The sequence below is a fragment of the Manis javanica genome, chromosome 17 (genome assembly GCF_040802235.1).
Source record: "Manis javanica isolate MJ-LG chromosome 17, MJ_LKY, whole genome shotgun sequence".
Taxonomy (NCBI): domain Eukaryota; kingdom Metazoa; phylum Chordata; class Mammalia; order Pholidota; family Manidae; genus Manis; species Manis javanica.
Genome location: NC_133172.1, coordinates 56,034,690 through 56,058,998, shown reverse-complemented (window position 1 = coordinate 56,058,998; position 24,309 = coordinate 56,034,690). Strand labels below are relative to the sequence as shown.

General features: G+C 40.8%; 1 protein-coding gene across 5 annotated transcripts in view; it reads right to left on the bottom strand.

Annotated features, from left to right (window-relative positions):
* Positions 1 to 24,309, bottom strand: part of WWOX (WW domain containing oxidoreductase) — a 901,165-nt gene that overhangs the window by 624,630 nt on the left and 252,226 nt on the right. For all 5 annotated transcript variants that reach the window (XR_012126881.1, XM_073226546.1, XM_073226547.1 and 2 more), the window contains exon 7: positions 2,413 to 2,598. Coding sequence is in view for 4 of the 5 variants with exons in the window: in XM_073226546.1 (XP_073082647.1) it covers positions 2,413 to 2,598 (186 nt within the window). In the remaining variant the exon portion in view is untranslated. The remainder of the gene's footprint in view (positions 1 to 2,412; positions 2,599 to 24,309) is intronic.

Here is a 24,309-nt window from a genome sequence, read left to right as displayed (position 1 = left end):
TTAACAGAATTATCTGCCTACCAGTGCACTAAAATGGTAACATTTACTCTCCGGACATTAACATTTGCTGTTTGAGGGGACCTCTGTCTTGTATTTCTATATATACTGCTCCATTTTTTTTTTTTCCCACTGAGGATTTTTGAACTACCAAAGTAAAATAATTAGGCTGGATTCTATGTAGACAAAAGCCAGCATGTTCAAAGAATAGGACTGAATTTGCATCCAAAGCTCTGTGTGTGTGTGTGTGTGTGTGTGTGTGTGTGTGTGTGTACGCGTGTGTGTGTGTACGCGTGTGTGTGTGCGTGCGTGTGTGAGGCAGCTTGGCAGGCAACACAGCTGCAGCCATTTACAGTTGTGCAACCAGCCCTCCACTCTTTTCATTCTATGTTAATTGTTATCTGAAGATTTTTCACAGCAAGAAGTCAAGTTCTCATTTTAATATGATGTATTTTAGGTATGCAGGAACTCAATTCACCTGCTTAGACTCCAGATAAGTAACTAAAATACAGTGAAGACACAGGGAGGCTAATAAATATTTTGCCTGGGGGCAGTCTGGTATAATATTTTCTGCAGACATAGGACTTTATTTTTTTCCCCTAACAGGGGGTCTTGACTCCAATGAAGAGATTCCACCAAAGTTTATGGAGGTAATTAGATATCAACACTTCCATTTTCCAGCATGGTTTAAGAGCCCTGGGTCCTTGAGCGGTGAGGGAGAGCTTTCCCAGTACTGCACACCCAGTACTCACACTAGCTTTTGGGTGCCAGGGGAGGCACTACAAGTGTAATCAACAAACCAGCTTGCGGGAATTAACAGTTTGTAAAAATGCCCCTTAAATATGTGCAAAGCACCATCAGAAAGCAGAAAACCAGTGCCAGTCACCAGACAGGAGTGGGCCCGACACATTTCAGGGAGGCCGTGTCTATAAACTACAATGGATCTAATTCGGGAGACCAAGGAAGGCCCTTCCTTGTGATCCATCTTTTAAATGAAATTAAGGTTCAGATCTCCAAGGTAGGCACGAATTACACTGCAGTTAAGGAGAGAACAAAGACGACACATGAAAGAGCATTTGAGATACAGATTTACAAAGGGAAGCGAGCAGCTACGATTCAACCGTCTCCCATTAAATACCGGCTCATTTAAACATATCCCGGGGTGCCCTCCACATCTGGCAAACGACTGGGGCTGGCAGATTTATTTCCGGAGCTCGCGCTCCCGCGCCTGCCCCCACGGTAGCCTCTCTCACTCCAGCACAGGGCCACTCCACTTTCTTTCACAGACCTGCTATGATTTGCGAAGATAAGGATGTCCAGATTTTGTTACCACCTAATTACTAGATGTTTCATGTCTTTTAACGCGGGGGAGGATTATTGCCGGCATTTTCCTTTCATTTCAGCCATCATAAATTTAAAATGGTAAAAGTAAATCTATCTGCAATGTGTCACTTATACCATAAGCCCCTGTGTTTGGGAGTGATAAAGGGTTCAGGCTAACCCCTGGCTGGTCTCTCTCTTCCAAGTCCCAGGGGTTACATTTTATGGGAGCATGATTAAAAAAATAAGCTTTACTCTGGCTCACTAAAACATTTCAGGACTTAAGACGGAGAAGAAGGGGGAAAAAATAGGCCCTTGCACATTATTTTTTTCCAGCTACTTTGCGAAGAGTGAAAGCTCCCAACCAGACCAGGAAAATCTCCCTAACATATATTAAATCCAGCCTCACCCAGCAAGTCCTTTGTCTTTTCTGAGTACTTCTCTTTAGACAAATAGTTGTTTATCCAACTGTAGGAACAAAGATGCTGAAAATACGATGAAATTTTCAAATGTCTTTTTTAGTCAATTGAATATTCTCCTAATGGCAATAGAAAAGAAGTGCCATCTGACGTTTTAATTGAAATTTTAACCAAAAGAGGCATGGCCAGATTTCTAATACGTTCTAACTACAGTACTTCCCTTTCCACAATTACACAGCTAATGTCTGCATTGAATTCCCTAATTTCTCATTATAAAACAATTGGATTTCATCTCACAGTCTTTAATTGCATTGTTTCTTCTGCTAGAATAACTTCACATTCTTCTTGGTGAGATGTTGAAGTAGTTGAATGACAAATCAATAAAGGTCAGGCCTTCAGATTTAATCAATTATTATTCCATCTCGAAGCAAAATCAATGAGGGGCTTGAAGTATAGTTGTAAAAATAATCTACATTGCTGTAAACGAAACCCCCAAATCTTCCCCCACAATCACAAAGTGAAAAAGTCCTCGAAAAATGAAGTTAAGCCAGGCTGAATGCACACACACTTTTCAGAGTGGTACTAAGGAGAACCATTTTCAGAAAGAGAGCCCTGGGGGAGAATTAGCTGGTGCCAGGAAGGGGCCAAGTGAACGGAACATCACATTCCCACCCACCTATGGGACTCCGAGGAGACCACAACCACTCGGGCAGGCGCTGAGCGACACAGGACGTCCTGAAGGAGCTGGACAAGGTGGAAGTGCCCCAGGTGGTTCACCTGGAAGGTGGTCTCCAGGCCATCCTTGGTGAGGCTCCAGGGTACAGCGAAAGCTGCTGCGTTACACACGAGCACATGGAGAGACCTGAAAAACAAAATATCCGGCGTTACGGGAGACATAAATACTCTAAAACCAAGGATAATCCGTGCTCCCTTGGGAATAACCAATTCTTCCTATCTTCAAGGTTCCAGTCTGTTGGAAATGGGGTACTCTAAAATGGCATATGGTAAACCATTCTGCTGGAGACGGGCTAGGAGTTAGAGGGGGCGGCTGCCCCAGGTTGTTGGGAACCCACCCGGGGCTTCCTGGGATGCCGGACTTCCTGTGCTAACACCAGGATGGTACCAGGCAAACTGGACAAGCTGGTCAGCCCGGTTGGAACTCAGGTTCTAAAACCTAATTGAATCTGTGACTCTTTATTCATTCATTTTGCAGCTTCTTGGCCCGTAAAATCTATATAAAGTACATATAAAAAATAATGGACGAAATATGCTGTAAACAGGTCAACACAGGATCTAGCACTTAGTAGGTGCTAAGTAAACAGCATCTCAAGGGGCAAAACGATCTATCTAAAGAGACAGGCACATATTGTTTGAATATCCTCCTTTTAAAGGCTAGAAGGGAGCCTGGAGAAAGGAAAGTGGAGATCTGTTATAATATTTTCTCTCCTTTTGTATGTATTAAATTTTTTTAAAATAAAAGTAAGCCTTTCCTGTGAATCAAAATCTAAATCCTGATAAAGAAAGTCTACTTGTGTGAAACCATCTTAAAGTTACTAATAAGAACTGTAAAAAGAAATATTTTCAAGGCTTTCCACAGTGTTTGTAATTGCAGCTTTCAAAACCTAAATATAAAGTTGGGAAATCAATACATGAATTTGAATATATGCATATGATAGAATACTATGCAGCCATTAAATTGATAAATCTTTTGACCCTATAAAACATTAATATTTTAACACAAAATATACAATATTGTATAATCACACACACAGTGTTAATGAAGGACGCACAAAAATGTTAACAGTAGTTATCTCTAGCGATGGGGGGATCCCAAGGTGTCTTAAATTGTTTTCCTTCTGAGTTTATCCATATTTTCTTCCGTTTTTCCATAATCAACATGTGGTATCATTATAATAAGGAAGAATGCAGTGAAATAAATGCTTTACAGAAAAAAAAGCATTTGGGGAATGTAGCTATCATATAAAACGAGAGAGTGGGGTTTATAGGAGCACTGGATTGAGATTCCAAAAATGTACCTTTTGTCCCAGTTTCAGACCAATCACCAAGGTCTTAGAGTTTCTGAAGCCTGCCTATAAAATCAGGGGCTAGAAACTGATGGTGTTCAGTGTCCTCAGATTCCATGTCAGTAGCTCATTGGTAATACTTCCCATGTGATATTGGGAGTGAAATTCTTCCTACACTTCTACTTTAAAAGAAAATCCAATCTTCATTTCATAGAAACTTCTGACAGAGCCATTACTATTTGCAACAGTCTGACTTTGTTCTCATCCTGATGGAAGATACAGCCAATGAGTCACAACCATTTTTTTAAGACAAATACTGTCATATAATAAAGGAAAGCATAAAGAAAACTCTATGTAAAAACTAAAATAATCTGTTATCTAAAGAGAGTAAAACAGAAACATAGGGCAAAAATGCAATGATATAAAAGTCCCATATTTTTACTATAAAAAGAGTTCTTACAAATAAATAAGAAAAATATATTCACATAATCTAACAGAAATACTGATTTTTTTTATTAAGGTATCATTGATACACAATCTTAGGAAGGTTTCACATGAGCAACATTGTGGTTACAACATTCACCCATATTATCAAGTCCCCTACACACACCCCATTTTGCAGTCACTGTCCATCAGCGTAGTAAGATGCTATAGAGTCACTACTTGTCTTCTCTGTGCTATCCTGCCTTCCCTGGGACCCCCATCCACACCATGTGTGCTAATCATAATGCCCCTTAATTCCCTTCTCCCTCCTTTCCCATCTCCTTCCCCTTGTTAACCGCTACTCTTTCTTGGAATCTGTGAGTCTGCTGCTGTTTTGTTCTTACATTTTGCTTTATTGTTACACTCCACAAATGAGTGAAATTATTGGGTACTTCTCTTTCTCCACCTGCCTTATTTCACTGAGCATAATACCCTCTAGCTCCATCCATGTTGTTGCAAATGGTAGGATTTGTTTTCTTCCTATGGCTGAATAATATTCCATTGTGTATATGTACCCCATCTTCTTTATCCATTCATCTACTGATGGACACTTAGGTTGCTTCCATATCTTGGCTATTGTAAAATAGTGCTGCGATAAACATAGGGGTGCATATGTCTTTTTGAATCAAGGATCTTGTTTTCTTTGGGTATATGGAATTCCTGGGTCAGATGGTATTTCTTTTTTAGTTTTTTGAGGAACTTCCATATTGCTTTCCACAATGGTTGAACTAATTTACATTCCCACTAACCAGTGTAGGAGGGTTTCCCTTTCTCCACATCCTCACCAGCATTTGATGTTTCTTGTTTTTTGGATGTTGGCCATCCTAACTGGTGTGAGGTGACACCTCATTGTAGTTTTAATTTGCAAGAAATAATGACATTTAAAAAATTTATTTAAATGGGTTTATTAGAGTATAAAATAGCCAGTACAAGATTCAATATGTTGGCCTCCATTAGCAAAAATTAAAATAAGGTATTTCTTACCTATCAAATCAGTTGATTTATTTGTATTATTATGTTTTTATTATCTCACATAAATGTAAGAATATTATATATAGTCCCACACCCTGAATATTAAATTGAAAATATGTATCATGAGAATCATAAAGATTCACATTATTTGACCCAGTAATCCTTTTCTCAAGCATTGAGGTATATAGGGGAGCAGTATGGAGGAATTTTATCATTGATATTGTTTAGAATTGCCAGTACATGAAAATAAGAAGCAAGCCGACTTTCAGTCAACTTTATTGTTGGTTCTGAGTTCTCTACAAACAATGCCCCCCACCTATTTTGCCTGCACCAGGCACAGACCACTACCAACAGCCACTCCCCACCCCCTGGAGATGCTTCTGTAGTGGGTTAAGTGGTGGACTTCAAAAGGCATGATGTCTACCAGGAACTGGGAATGTGACCTTATTTGGAAAAAGGGTCTTTACAAATATAATTAAGTGTAGGATCTTGAGATCATCCTGGATTAAGGTGGGACTAAATCCAATGACAGGTGTCCTTACAGAAGAAGAGGAGGACAGAAGACAGAGGAGAAGTGAAAGCAGTGGCAGAAATTAGAGGGAGGCATCTACAAGGCAAGGAAGGCCAAAGATCGCCCACTGCGCCGGAAGCTAGCAGAGAGACATAGTGCAATAGGTGCTCCTTTAGAGCCTCCGGAAGGACCCACCCCTGAAGGACCCAACCCTGCTGACACCTTCATTTCTACTGTTAAACACCAGAACTGTGATTGAATGTCTATTATTGTAAGCCACCAAATTTGTGGTAATTTGTAAAGGCAGCCCTAGGAAACTAATACAGTTTCCAAGATTCTTTCCTAAGAAAATACTCAAAATGTATATTAAAAAGTTCATGTTTAGGGATAATAATTATATAAATGAGATGGAATGATAAAACTATATGAACTAGAAGCAACTTAAAATCCAACAACAGAAGAAAGGATAAATCAGAAATGATTAAGTCAGAGGTTCCCAAATTTCTCAATTAAAAAAGCAGGGAATTACATTCTGTGTGTGTGATTTATATTCTTTACCCTCAAATAAATTTCTACATGCACAGTAAGCAAGACAGAAAATATGGAAAAATGTTAGGTTTGGATGTGTAGGATACCATTAGATTACTTATTTCTTTTCTATGTTTTGGGGATTTTTCCTAAATTTTCTAGATAAACATGAATTTCTTAAAGAATTCACTGAGATATAATTTATATACCACACAATCCATTTGAAGTGTACAATTCAGTGCTTTTTGGTATATTCACAGTGTGCAGTTATTATCCCATTCTGATTTTACAACATTTTCATACTCCCAAGAAGAAACCCCCTATCCATTAATAATCACTAACTGCTCCCATCCTCAAAACACAATCTATTTTCTATCCTATAGATTTCCCTACACTGGACATTTCATATGAATGAAATCATACAATATTGTAGTGACCGGCTTCTTTCATGTGGCGTAATGTTTTCAAGGTTCATCCATGTTGTAGCATGCATCAGTACTTCATTGCTCCTTATGGCCAAAAAAATTCTGTTGTATGAATATATAACATTTCACTTAACCATCTGTCAATGGACATTTGAGATTTTTCCAATTTTTGACTATTGTGAATATTGTTGCTATGAACATTCATTTACAAGTTATTGTGGAAACATGTTTTAATTTCTCTTGTGTGTATATACATATAGGAATGGAATTGTTGGGTCATATGGTTAATTTTTTGTTTAACTTTTTGAGGAACTGCCAGATTGTTTTCCAAAGAAGCTGCACCATTTTACATTTCCACCAGCAGTGTATGTGGGTTCTAATTTCTTCACATCCTTGCCACTAGTTGTCATTATCTGTTAATTTTTTACTTTAACCAGCTTAGTATGAAGTGGTGCCTCACCGTGTCTATTTCCATTTCCTTAATGACCAATGATGTTGAGCATCTTTTTATGTATTTATTGGCAATTTGTGTTTCTTCTTTGGAGGAATGTCTATTCAGATGTTGTGCCAATTTTTAATTGAGATATTTGTCTCATCTTGAATAATAAAAAAATACATACTTTGGATACAAGTCATTATCAGATATAAAATTTGCAAATATATCTCTCTATGTAGGTTGTCTTTTTGCTTTCCTGATGATGTCATGTGCAACACAACAGTTTTTAATTTAGATGAAATATAATTTATATACATTTCTCTTCTGTAACTTTTGCTTTTGGGGTTGTACTTAAAAAACAATTGCCTAACCCAACATCACAAAGATATACTTTTATCTTTTCTTCTAAGAGTTCTATAGTTTTAGCTCTTACATTTAAGTGATTCACTGTGAGCTAATTTGTCTGTATGGTGAATGCAAGCAATTGAACTTCTTTCTTTGGCATGTGGATATCCAATTGTTCTAGCATCATGTGTTGAAAAGACTATTCTTTCCACTACTGAATTGTCTTGACACTCTTGTTGAAAATTGACTGCCTGTAAAGGCTTATTTTTGGCCTCTCAATTCTATTCTACTAATATTCTAGTAGTGCACTGGCTTTTTTACTAAAGTTTTGTAGTAAATTTTGAAATTGGGAAATGGGAGTCCTCCAACTTTGTTCTCCTTTTTCAAACTTGTGTAGGCCACTCACATGCGTATAAAACTTAGGATCAGCTTTTCAATTTCTGCAAAAAAGTCAATGGCAATTTTAATAGGGTTTGTATTAAATCTGCAGATCAATTTTGGAAGTATTGTCCTCTTAAGATTACATTTGTTGATCCATGAACATAGGATGTCCTTATGTTCATTTATCTTCTCTTTGATTTCTTTCAACAATATTTTATAGCTTTCCAAATACAAGTTTGTTATATTTATTCCTAAGTATTTTATTCTTTCTGATGCTCTTGAGAAAAGAATTGATTTTTTTAATTTGATTTGGGGATTGTTCGTTACTAGTGTATAGAAATGCAATTGATTTTCCTTATTGATCTTTTATCCTGCAACCTTGCTGAACTCATCCATTAGTTTCAATAGTTTCTTAGTAGACTTCTTAGGATTTACTACATATAAGGTCATTTCATCTGCAAATAAAAGTAGTTTAACTTCTTCCTTTTCAACTTGAATGTCTGGCTCTGTTTTTGTTTTTTTCATAATTGCTTTGGCTAGAATTTCCAGTACAATATTGAATGGAAATAGTAAGAGTTGATACCCTTGTGTTATTTCATGATCTTAACAGAAAAGCATTAAATCTTTTAGGATTAAATATGAGGTTAGCCATGGATTTTTTGGAGATACCCTTTGTCAGGCTGAGGAAATGTCCTTCTAATTCAAGTTTGCTGAGTGTTTTTATCATGGAAGGGTATGTTTTTCTCTATGTCTACTGACTTTATTCTACTGATTCAGTGCATTGCACTGATTTACTTTCAAATGTTAAACCAACCTTGAATTCCTTGCATAAATCCCATGTAGACATGGTATATAATCCTTTTTATATACTGCTGTATTTGGTCTACTAGTATTTAGTTGAAGATTTTTGCATCTATATTTATCAATCATAATGGCCTATACTCTTATTTTATTGTAATGTCTTTGTCGGGTTTTGGAATTAGGGTATTGGCCTCACAGAGTGAGTTGAAAAGTAGTCCTCCTTTCTATTTTTTTGGAAGAGCTTGCAAAGAATTTTTTAAAAACGTTTGTCAGGAAACATGAATTAATTTTAGAACTAGAAAAAAAATAATTAAACCACTGTTTTTTAAAAAGTATTCATGCAAATCTCATTACAACTGGTCAATTTAGCTCTTGATGAGAAATTTTCTTATTTATTCTGTTGTCTGATCTATTTCTAACCTAAAACCTAAAAGTGGTGATTGGTTGGGTCAGCTTTGTTTAATTGAGATCACTTGTTTTCCACATTTGGTACCCACCAGAGATGTCGATGCTCAGCCTCCCAAGAAACCAGTTACTCTCTGAAGAGGTGCGCAAAAAATGCTTTGAGGCATCTGGTCTACCTACAACATCCACCAGACCCTATTTAAAATCGAAGTAGAACCTGTTCATTTGTAACCAGGAATAATCCATGTATTGTAGTAAAGCAGGGCCATTGGGAAAAAACCTTAGAGGAAAAAGGGAAAAATGGGCCAAGTAAATATCTGACTTACATGTGAGTTTTTCAAGATACATCTCAAATATTTGTTTCAGTTTTTTAGAGTTACTGATACTTTTTTTCCTGTCTTTGTTTTTTTTTGGGGGGGCGGCTGGGGGCAGGCAATGCTTTTAAACATGGATTTGCACTTATCAAGAACTTACTGTTCATAAGAGCCCCAGGTGATATGTATTATTATCACCATTTTATAGGCAGGAAAACAATAGAAATAAATTTCCTTTTGTCAGTATCAGAAACAGCTAAAATAAATGTAGAAGTAAATAAATGAATAAGAACAAAACAAAATGAAATAAAATAAAAAGCTGATCTGATTTCAAGGCTACTGAACAATACCTTCTTCCTTAGATAAACTTCCTTGAACAGACAGAGCCAAGCACTGAGAGAAATTCTAGCTTAGTCATGATATCATACTTACCTGACTTGTGGCCAGTTAGTTAACTCCGAAAACCTGTTTCCTCCGCCTGTAACCTTAGAACAGCAGCATACACCCCTCCCAAGGTTGTGATGAGCAAAGTCTCAGTATCCTGCAAGGCATCTGTCAGGTTAACTCAGTGTTACTTTCTTTGCCTCTATACCCTTCCCTTTTATCCTCAGGAGAAACTATTCTTCAAAGTTGATTTCTTCAATGTTTCCCTTTCCTTAAGGTAGGCGTGGGCATTTGGAACCTTGACTCCATACCTCTCAATAACAACATAGCCTCCTCTAGTTACTTTTATCCTTGGCTGCACGTTTTTCTCAAGGAAATGCAAACCACATCAAACAAAGAAACGCTACTAAAGACCTCAGCCTGGAGGCATGAAGCCACAAAGGGCAGGGGAAACCCTTTCCTCACTCACCAAATGTTAATACCCTTCATTAATGTTAATTGCACAACACCAGAGGCAAAATATGTACCCTGTACCTAAAACTTTCACCTCCATTAATTAAAAACAGGCTTATGGAATATGAAACTATAAAGCACTAGACTTTTTTTTTTAATTGTAAAGACACTTAATTGGCAAATACAGAAGGAAAATAATTCCTTTAGCCTCACTTTAATGAGGTTTTTATTATTCAAATGGCATATTTTGCTCAGTTTTGACTAAAAGCCACCTCAATTCAAAAGGCTCTAAGATGATGAATATTTATTTACATAGTATCAAAAGGAAAGTTCAAACTATAAGCATAGATTGGAAACAAAAATAGGAACATTCTAATTCCAAAGCTGACTCTGTTCCTCCCACTACAGGACTGATGTTTTTCTTCTTAGGTGGATTCTGGTCTGAGGGGTGAGTGAGGACAGGAAAGGTTGTCTTTGGTGTCTAGGACTGGAGATTTTAACAGAGGGGGTGATTCTAACACGGGGCATTCTCTGTGCCTTCCTGGGATGATGTTTGGAAAGCATCAATCCATCCACTAGAGCTAACAGCACGTTCCTTTGGACGGGAGAATAATTGCTCGATGGTAAGGAAGGGGTCAGGGGCCTAGTTACCAGCAAGTAGTGTTGCTTGTCATGCACAGGAGTGACGATGGAGCGGGCGTTCTAGCCATTGTGGCCTTAACTGATACATCATACTGGAATGAATACTGGAGGGTGATCATAAACAGAAGGGGTTCCTGGTCCAAAGGGTGTCACCTCACCAACTGGCTTCTACATAGCTGATCTCTAACTTTTCTTCCTGTTCCTCCCACCCTTTGTTTTCAGGTATAATCACCACATAACATTCTCTTAAGTTTCAGGCCTACAACCCCTCAAGCGTCCCATCCATTGACAATTTCCTCTGTGGCCTTTTCAATCTCTTCTTCTCCAATGGTTCCTTTGTGCTTCCTATCAGGCTAATCAGACTTTTCTGACCATCAATTAGGAGAAAATCAGGCAAGAAGGAAAGAAAACAGAGAAAAGAAAGTGGAAAAAAAGAAGACAGGAGAGAAAGGACTGGAAAGAAAAAGAAACATGTCTGCTTGACGTGGGCGCTCTTTAAAACTGCACAAGACTCTCTTGTCCCATTCACAGACTTATAATTTTGAAATATCCATCTCCATTCCACTCTTTCCTTGTCCCAAACTCACTTTTTATCACCAAGCCAATTAAACTTTTTGCTTTCTTTGTCCATCAGCGCTCGCAGCTGTCTGGAGAGCGACAGCTTCCCAGGAACCAGACTCGCCAACCTCTGTCTGCTGAGACCAACTCCCCGGTCTCAATGGGCCAAGCTCCCCCTGCGTCCTGGCCCTCTCCTATCTCAGCTTCTGCGGTAGGGCCTCCTCCCAAAGCCACCCTCGCTTCGCCTTCTGTCTCCTCCAGCCCTTCCTCTTCGGCCCAGTTTCATTTTCAACCCCCCTTGATTCTGCCTGGAAAGTCTTCCACGTAATTTGACCCAGCCAGGAACTCCAAACAGCGCATCTGCAAAGATGAACTTCACACCCACCACTCCAGTCCCTACATCCCTCAAGGCCCAGAATCTCCTTCCTTCCCACCACGCATCCAAACTCTTCGTCTTCTTTCCTCAAGTCTTCCCTCCTCCCTGCTGTCCTTCTTTCTGCAAAGGGCGATGCTCTCTAACCGGTCACCCAATTATAAACAGTTAGGAAGCATGTACGATCCCACCTTCTCCCACGGTCTCAGTGACCGGTCAATGCCAACACCTCCAGGCCCTTTGGGGACTGTTAATATTTTGTCTAGTCCCCTACATTTCCGACGCAATGAGCATTATGACGATCTGTCTAGGTCTCATTTCCAGGTCCAATGCACTCATTCCCACCTGCCAAGAGCACGGACTTCCCCAGAAAACTGTCCTTGACGGATGGGAGCCATCACATGGAAAGTCACCCAGATGCTCTCCTAAGAAAGAGGACCAACTCTGGTACAATGCCTTCTCCAGAGCTCCCTGTGGGGTCAGGCTGAAGCTAGTCTCCAGGGGGACACCCTGCTTCCCTCCCTTCCTCGGAGAGCACTGCCCAATAAATTAACCGAACGACATCCCGTACCAGGCTGATTTCTGGGGAACTCAAGCCAAGACAGCCGCCACGATCCCATGGTGTCTCTGGTCCTGTAGCCTTAGTTCTGATCACTCCCATAACCCACACCTGGTCTTGCTTCCTCTACTTCTCTTTCTTGACCCATCATGAATACTGGCATCAAATTAAATACATCTTAAGAATCTAACAGAAAAATTAATGAAGACATTCAAAAAATGTATAAAACCAGATTACAGATCACCAATGTAAGATTTAACATGTCAAACTCTACTAGTAGCAAAAACTAAAATATTTTTCTACCTAGCAATTTATAATATACTAACAATATGATAACTTATTTGTAATATTTATTTATAATACCATTATATTTTTATTATGTTGTATGAAGCTGGACAGGTGTTGTTTTAAGCCAATATTTTTGTAGTAACTAATTAAAACAGCAAGAGAAAACTAGACTGAGTAATAAATGTTTGTTGCTTTATGTCACTAAGTTTTGGGGGTAATGAAACAGCAACAGATAACAAATGCATGTACCATGCTATGTGCAAGAAACCAAACTCAAAAAGCTACATATGGAATATTTCTATGTACATAGAATTCTGGAAAAGGGAAAACTCTAGGGATAGAAAAAAAATCAATGGTTGCCAGGGGCTGCACATAAGGGTGGGAATTACTACAAAGGCGCACAGGGGACGTTTGGGGGAAGTTCTCTATCTTTATGGCGGTGACTCCATGGCTGTGTGTTACAACTCACAGGACTGTACAATTAAAAGGGTGAATTTTATTGCATGTAAAATACATGTTCATAACAAAATGGGGAAAACCAACAGTGCTGCGTGTGCTTCTAAGGTCACAGCTCACATCCCTGGGATGCAGGATGTGTGTACTTGTGCACAGACTACACCCAGCGGGACTGCAGCAATTGGGCCCACCCACCTCTGCAGCTCTGGAACAACGGGCACAGCACCAAACATCCGACCATTGTGACTAACACAAAACTGGAGGGTCTAACTGAAGTCAAGTAAAATACGCATGGACTCTTTCCAAAGTGCACCTGGCTCCGAGCTCCAGGAGACAGTTGTGGAGAAAAGATTTTTTGAATCTAAAAAATAAATAAAATAAAATACAGTAAAATCTACTTGCAGAGAGAACAGGTGAACGCCACAGTGTAGAGACTAGACAACCGTTGGCCGTGTCTACAGCTCTGATGCTGACTGTCCTCTCTCCTCTCAAGAGCCACCTCAAACCCCAAATAGCCTATGGAACCTTTCTGGACCACCCCAACCAAAAGAATGGCCCCCTCATCTGAGTTTGTATAACATGTAGTAACTGCGTAGTTCTGTAGGCAATCATTGATGCTAGTCTTGGTGAAAACTCCCTCAATATCCAGACCAGTCACAAAAATCCTATGTTACATGACTTTGTATCCATCCTACTTGTAACTGCAGCAGAAGGCATATGGTCCCATGATTTTATTGTCACTTGAAATGAAGTGAAGACTTTGCTCATGGAGAATGTTCAATAAATGCCTGTTTATTTGAACACAGAGGCACAGAAAATATGAGCTGAGGGAGGCCTATACTTTTAATGCTTAGAGCGTTGCTATGACTTGAGCCTGAGGAAACATGGCTGGTGGTTCTTGGGTGTGTTGACACCCTACGGCGATCATCATAGCAACACGCAAGGCAGGCAACATCATCACCGTTTTACAGATGAGAAAATTAAGGTTCAAAAATGTGTCTTGCCAACTAGTGGCAGAAACCAGAGTTCAAATCTAAGATTGATTAGCCATGAGAACACACAGGCTTTCAAACACAAGAGTAGTAACGTTTATTACTGCAAGGCCATTCAACATAGAGAGCGGGCTATCTGGGTGGCGCCCCCCAGAGTTGTTCAGCACATACCCTGTGTGGGCGCAAGCAGCAGTGCCATAACGGGATGTCAAGAAATCAGACTAGGATGAAATGCTTGCGCTTCCGCCTGTCTCCAAACTGGCTCCCTCCATGGCAATGATTAGAGTGGAGACTTCTGGGCAGTAGAGAAATTAACGGCACTTTTACCACACGGCTTTCTGATCCCTGCCCAAATGCCGACACACGGTGCTTTCTTGCCCTCCCTGAGTTGCTCACTTAGATGGATCTAACAGGACCTTCCCGTCTGTCCCAGATGCCTGTCCTACACGTCACAACCCTCATCACCTCCCAAGGGTGACTCAGAGGGCATCTCCTTCTTCAAAGAACCCTCACTCCACTTCTAGAAGATAACAGCATGCCCCTCTTTTGAAGTTCCTCAACACTGTCCCTAGACCTTGCACAAGGTTGACAGTCGTGGTATTGACAGAAAGACAGACACAACGCAAGGACACAAGTTCCTTCCACCTACGACCACCAGACGGCTACATGGGGCAGAAGACCCAGCTGTTTCTCAAGTTCCCTGACCATCAAGTCCCCACCGAGGCACCAAGCTACTAGTGACACTGACCCCACGAGGGCCAGGACCCCGTGCGTTTCCTCCACACACGTCCACTGCCATTATTCTGAAGGTGCCTCAGTGACGGGCAGAGACCCAACCCTGCCTAGCCCATCCCAAGTGCTTGTTGCAGAGGAACATCAGCCCTGGCGTACGGCATCTGCCACAAGGTTTGGCCCTCGGTTCTGTCTGAGGAGTGCCCGTTCCTACACTATTTAACACTGCCTACAACATGCCGCAGTGTATACATATAAACGTCATTTCTGTCCGTAGCCAACATCAACGTCCATGAGAAAAGAAGTCTGTTTGCCCCAGGTCCTCCATGGAGTAACCCTTTTATACACACCTGGATGGATACATCTGAATCAATGTAATTTTCCCCGGGACATTTGGTCTATAGGCCATTACATAGCCATGTTTTGCGAGGCATAAGAAGGGAGAAAAGTGGACTTGGTTCTAGCTGATCAATGAAGACAGAGCCATTTATGCTTTGGAGACAAGACAGCCCGTTATAACTCAAGCTACCAAAGGATCAGGTGCATGACTTCAAACCTGAGGGCTGAGAAGGGGGGCTTTAAAAGTCTGTGAGGAGCAGAAGCGACCATCACGGGCTCCAGTGACGGGAAGTTGAATCATAACATATGCCCCCCACCCCCCGAAAAATGAGGCCAACTTTGATAAACTCCCTGAGGAATGTCAACACCATTAGGGCTTTGGGGGATTCCATTTTCAGACACAGCAAAAGACTGAGCTAAGTGGAAGGATATGTAAAGGGAAATACTTTTCAATTCCTTCTTGAAGTAGAAGGCCACACCATGTGGGGCATTTCTCAAGTGAGTCACAAGAATTCATACTATTTAGATGCACTGTGAAATTCAATAGAAAGGGCCTAAGGACCCTAAAATCCCAAAAGCAACCGTTTTTCAGTCTTCCCCAGTGTTCAGCTATCTTTTAGTCCCAGAAAAGGAAGAGGAAAAACATTATTGTAGAATTCCAAGGTGGATCCCTGCATAAACAACTAGAGCTGGTTCACTTTGGACTCATGGATGGCAGAATAAAACTGAACATAGCAATTCTTTCTACAACTACCTCGAGCCCAGGGAAGGTTCTCTACCCTCAGCAATCCACCAAAATGCAGCGTGCATGGCACTAGTAAAATTGAAGATGACTTTGTGTGATATATAAGCAAACTTTTAAAAAATGCTTAATAATGGGAGAATACTAGAAAAAAATACATAACTGCCTCTCAAACTCACAATAATTGAAGGGAATGTAACACCCCCCTTGTTTGGTAGTTTTGAGAATTAGAGGAAAATGTAAAATGCCTAGCACTGGTCTTGACAGAAATGGTACCTCAAAGAGGCCATTCTCCTTCCTCAGCTGCCTGTTTCCTAAACCTTGGCTACACTTCGGGTACATGACATCCATCAATAATTCAGAGATATAAAATATGTATATAACTGCCTCCCACGTTTATAAAATACTTGTATATGGTTCCCCCTGTCCTTATTCAATTTCTATGGGAGATAAGGTTTTCCATAAGTATGCAAGGAAGTAAAGCAAATAAAACAAGAGAAATCTGAACACATACAATCAACATCAGCTTAGGTGGTCAGTGACCATCCAGCTGTGCATCTAAATTTTAAAGGACTCACATATTTTGAGGATTTGAGGCACACCGTCAAGTATTAAAATAGTTATTAACCCAGAGTGGATTCTGCTGTTCAGGTAACCTAACCACACTTCTTTTCTGTCGTTAAGTTGGAATAGAGAAAATAATCTGAACCCATCAACAAGAAGAGCGCAGAGCACCGGCTGTATGCCCTGGAGACCACCAGGAATTTTTCATTTCATGCACCATTTACAACTTCTTATAGTGAATTCCAGAACATCAGTACATATGCTTACCAGAAAATGGAAACATTCTTGTTTTTCTTATTTCCTTAAATTTTCGCCTCATGCCCATTACCTTGATTATATTTTTCCCATCCCATCATATGCCATCCTGGCAACAAAGTCTGAACTTCATTGATTCGAAATGGGGGGCAAATGTAAAATAGGAATACACCACATCTTCTTCCAAAAGGGCTGAGGAAAAGCCATCAATTTGATAATCATGCCCTAACAGCACTTAATCCAATCACTCTGATAGGTCAGATGCAAGCCTGACCCTGTTACAAGTCCAGTGTTACAGTCCTGGGAGTTTCCAATTCTCTTCTGCCCCCCTGCATTTAGCACTTTATTGCCCTGTGTTCTAGCTTCCTGGGAATATTTAATAAAATGGACAATCAATGATAAGCAATGGGAGGGTGGGGAAAGGAAGGATAAATAAATTCAGCTACACTCATAAGCTGGTTACTTCACTTGAGCATAGCTCCCACAGAGGGAGAAAATGCAAATGAACCAAAGTCTCTGTTGGCAAACTCCCATTTGTTAATCTGACAAATGAATCGTGGTCAAGTCCAAAGGAAATTCGCTTGTGATATGAAGAAGTCTTGGGAGACCAAATTGGAGTTTAATAAACTCCACAAGGGAACTCAGGGAATGTGAATATTATTCATATAAATGAGAAAGTAGGGAAGAAGCTGGTGGATGGGGAGGCTTGGGGCCGGCATCATTTAGAGAAGAGGAAATTGGTTATTTCCCCATGACCCTCAGATATCTTTCTCCTACACAAAATGAAGTCAGAACAATGGACTGGAAATACTTAAAGGGCTGAATCTGTATCTGAGGCCACCCCCGTGCTCCCACACTTAGCATGATGCCTGACATACAATAGAAACTCATGGAATCACTGAATCCCTGAAAATTAAGGTACCACTTGTGAAAGCTCTCTGCCTCTTTGCTCACACCTATCAAGTTCATGGTCATTTATGTTTCAAATCACTGCTTGGACACAGTCAGTACTTTTTTTTAACTCAGAGTTAGCACCATCCACAATGCATTCATGTGCTAATATGCCTGATTTTTGTCAAATTTGTACTTTTTTTTTTAAATATACCAGAAACCAACTCCTCTGTATTTCTCCACTTGTCCTTTGCAAAAACATGTGCTAAGTGGGGTTGCTGCTCTGGTTTTGTCATTTGTCTAATTAATATGTGTTAAAGCAAACAGCATACTTAACCTGTGTCCATCTTACAAATAAATGGTGATAGGCGAACTTTGGGAAACTACCCTGGGGCTCACAGAGCTCATGTAGTTAGGCTGCCCAGCAGTGGGGGCAATGAAATGAATGGTCTACACGGCCTTACAAAACACGGCCATTACTAAGCACTCAGAATTATCCAGGAAACTTGAGCAAAGGACCAGAGCTGGCGGTAAATTGCTTGCCTATGCCTACTAAGAGCACATTTAACCTTACGACTTCTCTTTCTGGCTACGATTTCCTCATTAGAGGGTCCTTATATTCACACCAAGTGGCGTCTAGTACAGGACCTTGCACATAGGGGATTCTTGGCATTTGCTGACAACATTAAAAAAATTATGTCACTTGAGCTCAGCATCCTCTCTAAGTAAAATGCATCCCTCCATGTATTTTACTCAGTTAAGAAGTGGGGAAAATAGAGGCAATGAAGAAATAACTAGCCTTGCTGGCAATGCATTAACATTGCTCCAAATTACAATTATATACTATGGGCATAAAGCAATATTAAGCACTATAAGCCATTATTCATGAACTGCAATACCACAGATGCATAAATACTGCTGAAAAAAATCATAGGAACACTCATTTTTTTTATATATTTACAGAATAGCTCTAAATACCAGACTGGTGTGGTTTCATTACCATTATGCAAAGAGAGCTTATTTAAAACGTACAGTTACAGTGAAGGGAGGGTATTTTAATACGGGTGGCAGAGGTGAACTTACATGGACAATAGGAAAAAAAAATTAGTTGGGGAATGTGCTTAGGAGCATGGTCAAGTCACTCGAACAATAAAACATCTCATGCATTTTGTACATCTCCTTGCCAATGAGGACTTTTTCCTGTTTTGCCTAGAGATATATGGAGCGGTAATAGAGTTCAGAAAGCCCCTGACAGCTGTGTGCTGCCAGTCAGACCTGAAAGATTCCATGTTATGATAAAAATTAATGTACTCTGACATCCTCTGGGACTCCCTGGGCCCTGGGAATAGCTAATGAAGAAATACAACCTCTCCAGAGAACAGCCCACAGCTCCAGAGATGAGGATTAATTCCGATGTGGTAGCAGTGTGGCCCTTCTGTCATCAGCTGTACAGCAACAGGACCCCAGTGCCAACGGGAGTCAGCACTGATTGGCTAGAATTATTTCCTGGGTCAGAAGAGGTCACATAAACAAAAAGCTTTACAAAATAATTGAGCCCAAGTTGGATTCAGCCTGTCGCTTTGTGCTCAAGCTCTCTTCTTAAACCATGAAAGGAGTCACTGCATCATCTGGCTCTCCTGTTGGCTATTACTGCGGACTTGAAAACTTCTCCCAAGAAGATGCACTTCCTTGGTGACTGGATGACCAATGGGCAAGTCCCAGTGGATGGTCTTCAAGAGGGCTCAGAAAGGGTCTTGGTGCTGGACTTGGGAAGAATGCTGACCCCCAAAGAGATGTCTCACTGTCCCTACCAACCTAACCTCCCAACACTTTTAGCCCCCAGGTATCAATTTCTTGCAAGAGGGCAGGACAACAAGAATAGTGTTCACAGCAGCCTTATTTACAGAGTAACAAAAAGTGGAAATAACCCACATGCCCATCAACTGAAGAACTGGATAAACAAAAGGCGATCTATCCCATAACCGAGTGCTGGTCATGCTACACCACAGATGAACCTCGAAAACACACTAAGTGAAAGAAACCAGTTGCAAAAGACAGCATATTATGATTCCACTCACATGAAATGTCCAGAAAAGGCAAGTCAGTAGAGACAGACAAATTGGTGGTTGCCTAGGGCTTGAAGAGGTTGGGAGAAGATGGAGAATGACGGCTAACAGGTATGGGCTTCTTTTTTTGAATGATGGAATGCTCTGGAATCAGTGGTGATGGTTGTACAACTCTGTGAATATACTAATTGTATACTTTAAATGGTGAATTTTACAGAATATAAATCATATCTCAATTTTTTAAAAAATCCCTGGGCTCTGAGAACCCTAGCTTGCCCACTCAGCATGGGGCGAGTGGCTCCCTTCCCCACCGCGGGGGCAGCTGTGGCTCCCGGCTCTCCAGGCCCTGCCCACCTTGTCCTCACGCTTCCACCAGGAATGGAAAATGAGATGAAAGCAACACAGACTGAGTTCAATTACAGTAAGGCTGCAATTTTTTGGACAACTGATAGGCTACACCAAGCTACATGATTTTAGTTTGTGATATTATTTCAGCACTTGAGTTTTACCCTGTCAAGTTGAATTTATTTCTTAACATTTGAATTTTAGCCATTTTTTAAAAGATTAGGCCTAATTTTTTAAACTTTTTTCTTCCTTTGACATATCAGTCACTGTATGTTCCCTAAGCTTATGGCTTATTGCTAAGTTTCTATCTCCACTAAATAATTATGGAAAACCTGGGGAAAGACATATTGCTAGAAAACAACTTGTCATAAATATTTGAAATATGTACTTATACATATACATATTTAATGCCTTTTCTATAGAAAGCCTGTCATTCTATTAAAAGTAAAAAAGGAGAAGGTGATACTCTGATTTACGAACTGGTATTAATCAAGAGGTAGTAAATTCAAGTATTAATGGATGAAAATGCATGTTTCAGATTTACTTTAAAATAATCTAGCATGAGAAGGGCCATAGATTACATAAAATTGACCATATGGTGATAATTGCAAAAACTGAATGAAGGGCATGGGAAGGTCCATTATACGGTTTTCCTCTCTTATGTTCATTTGAAAATCTCCATAGTAAAATAATTCAAGAAATAATGACAAATAGACAGCCAGGAAAACGGCAATGTTTTCTTTTGTACTTATGCTTTTCCGTATTTTTTCAAATATACTCCAATAGGCTGGTACCATTTTTGTGATCATAAGACTTGTGTAATATATATATATATACATGTATACATAGATATATATACACTGTATGCACATATACATATATATTTATACACAATAGCAAAATAAATCAATTTAACAAGTGCCTGAGAAATCATAAAAGCCATTAAGCCTTCTAAAACCAAAGAGAATTAGGCCAATACAATCACATAAAAAACCACCCCAAGAAGACGTGCACGATATGAAAGGCCGGAGGGGAGGCTGCCTGCCGGTGCAGGTGTTAAGCAGCACGCCCACGCTTCTAATGGGGCAGTTGAGTTGGGAGCAGCAAAAAAAAGCAGAAATGAACCTGCTGGAAAATGCCACCAAGTTGGAAAAACTCCCACACGGGATGATGGGAAAGGAGGAAAAAGATCTGCTTGGTCCAAGACAACCGAGGGTCAAATAGGGCTGAGCAGCCTGGAATTGAAATCTATTTTAGTAACAGGGTCTTTAAAGGTCACAGCTAGCTCTTGTCTAAGATCAATGTGAAGCCTTCCCCCTAACAGGGTGGCACGTCTTGCTGCAGGTGTCAGAACACAGCTGAGGCAGGAAATTCCTGGAAAATTAGCAGAGTCACATGCCGGAACTGTGCTTCTGCTACTGCAAGACCTGTGGAGGAGCCCAGGACACCACCACCTACGGCCAAGGATGAGCCTAGGCAGCGATGACAGTGGCAGAGCCGGACTCCCAGTGCAGTGCTCGGTCAGACTACGCACGACTTAGCTCCTTTGGGCTCCCCCACGCGTTGTTACCAGTGAAGGAAAAGCTAAGATTTCTCTTCTCTCCAATCTGGAGGGGGTTTCTCCTCCCCACGGCTGCAATGGGCTCAAATGACGTGAAAAAACTGAAAAAGAACTCCAATGACTAATTAACACAAACCTTGCATTTTGTAACAAATATTTGATTATAATTAAATAAGTACAAATTTTACAAATAATATTTCAGATCTTGAAAGCATGACCCAGTGTTTGAAGGGATGAGAAAAAGCTACATATAACTTCTCTGGAGGGTTATTTGGGTCCACAGATTGGCAACACTAAAAGACATTCATGTGCTTTGATACAAAGACTCCTTTTGTAGGAATTGATCATAAGAAAGTAAGAGACCCAAACAGAGGTGTGTGCAGGACATTCTCATAGCGCTTCTAACAACAACAACAACAAAAAATTAGAAGCAACCTAGCACCCAACTATTCGAGGTTGGTTGAGTAATTTTACCTAAATGCAATGGGTTACCATAAAGCCCTAAAAATACAAATTATAAAAAAATATATTTCAAAGCATTAAAAAATGCCCACCGTGTACTTAAAATAAAAATAGATTACACAAGAATATATGTAACCTAACCACTTCTCACCCACTGGGGTGGCCATAATAAAAATGATGGCTATAATTTAATCATGAAAAAGGACAGAATAAGCAAGGATGTGGAGAAACTGGAACCCTCCTGCATTGCAAGTGGGGAGGTAAAATGGTGCAGCAGCTGCGGAAGAGTGTAATAGTTCATCAAAAACTTAAACATACAGTCACCATATGACCCAGCCATCCCACTGCTAGGCATGTACCCGAGAAATGACATACATAGCCATACAAAAATCTGTACATGGATGGTCATGCAAGCATTATTCCTAATAGCTCCAAAGTATAAACAGCCCAAATGCCTATCAGCTGAGGAATGAATAAAGAAAAGGTGTTCAATCTGTAACAATGGAACATTACTTGGCAATAAAAGGGAATGAAGCGCTGATACACATTGAAACATGGATGAATCCTGAAAGCATTGAGCGAAGTGAAAGAAGGCCACAAATCCATAGAGACAGAAAGTAGCTCATTGGTTGCTAGGGTGGGGTTGGGGGTGTGGAAGGCCTGCTAATGGGTATGGGATGGGATGATAGAAGTGTTCTGGAATTCAGCAGTGTGATGGCTGGACAACCTTGCAAATATACTAAAAAACAATGAACTGTATACTTCAAAATGGTGAATTTTATCACGATAAAAAATTAATAGAAAAGAATATATGTAACACAGATTTTTTTTATTTTTGTGAGTCTATGAGTGCAGAGAATATAGGAACATGTGCCCAGCAAACTGTTAACGTGAGTTGTTATGGCAGCATGTGGTTAATTTGTGCTTTAATCTGTGTTTATCTATAATTTCAAAATTTTTCCACAAGAGTTATGCAGTGCTGCTTTTATGTAAGTCTAGAAAAAAACATTGCCATTTATAAGAAAAGTTGCGCCCACATCCTCTGTGTGGAGTGCCCCTTCCAGAGAGGCTGTGTGACCACCACCAGGGCAAGGGGTCGGCCTCCAGGGGTCCAGTCTCGCACTGTATTTTGTGAGCAGTATCATAAAACACAGAAAGCACAAGACAGGACCTGGGGGGACACGTGTGTGCTACGGAGGGAAGGGGCAGCTTCGCTACCGTATACCCTCAAGCCCTGGCATTGTTCCCTGGCTTCCTTTCTCTGTACCCCCAAGGCCTGTCCCTGGAGCACCGGTTGTGGGGGGCTGTGAGGGGAGTCCCGCCCCACCTGGGCCTCCTCCACTGGGCTGAGTGCAGGCCCAGCTGCCTTCTATCACGGACCCCCTCTTCTCCAGACACTGGTACACCCCTGACATACAACCGCTAATGGCTTTTAATCCTCCAAACACAACTCTGACCATTACACTCCATTTCACAGGTGAGGAAACTGAGGCTCAGAGAAGTGAAGTAAGTTGCTCAGGGTCCTGAACTATCAAGACAGAATTTGAACCTGAGCTGGTCTGACCACACCACATGAAGGGTGGGCCTTCAGAGACCTTTGTCTGTGCTCTGAGCCGTGTTGGGAGAGAGGATGCGGGTAGAAGAGGTGAAGCTACCACCCCTCCTGAATTCCAGTAGGCAACAGAGACCCAACACTGGAGACCTGTTGTCGCCTGGGCTGGTCTCAGGACCGCGCACGGTGGCACACGAGAATCACCTGGGAAGCTCTGTAAGCCCAAATGCCCAGTGCACACCCCGAAACCAAGGAAATCAGCATGGGGAGAGCAGCCAGGCATCAGTGTTTCCTAATGAGCCCCGGCTGACTCCATGCGCAGCCAGGCATGTGCTCCATGTCACAGGGAACCACGGTGACGGCCTCTTGGGAGTTCGGAGCTCTGATGTGGGAAATCGAGGCCTGCTGTCCTTTCGGGCAGGAGGCTTTCTGCAAAGACCCTCCTCCCAGAGCTGCATTGTCTGTCTGCTTACCCATTACCTGCGCTTCTGAGACAACCCAAAACCTTTGTCATCTTTCTGTTTTTGTTATCAATTATTGCATAATGTCAGTTCAAATATCTTCTTGATTACGAGTCGGTGACTAAACTCTAACAGCGGTATAAGCTTAAAAGGCAAATGGAAGAAGTTTGCTGCTAATTGGGAGGATCCGGTGGCATTTTGCTGAATGACAAGGCATTGAGTGGATTCTTACAAAATGAAGGAAACAAAGGACTCACAATATTAAACACACAG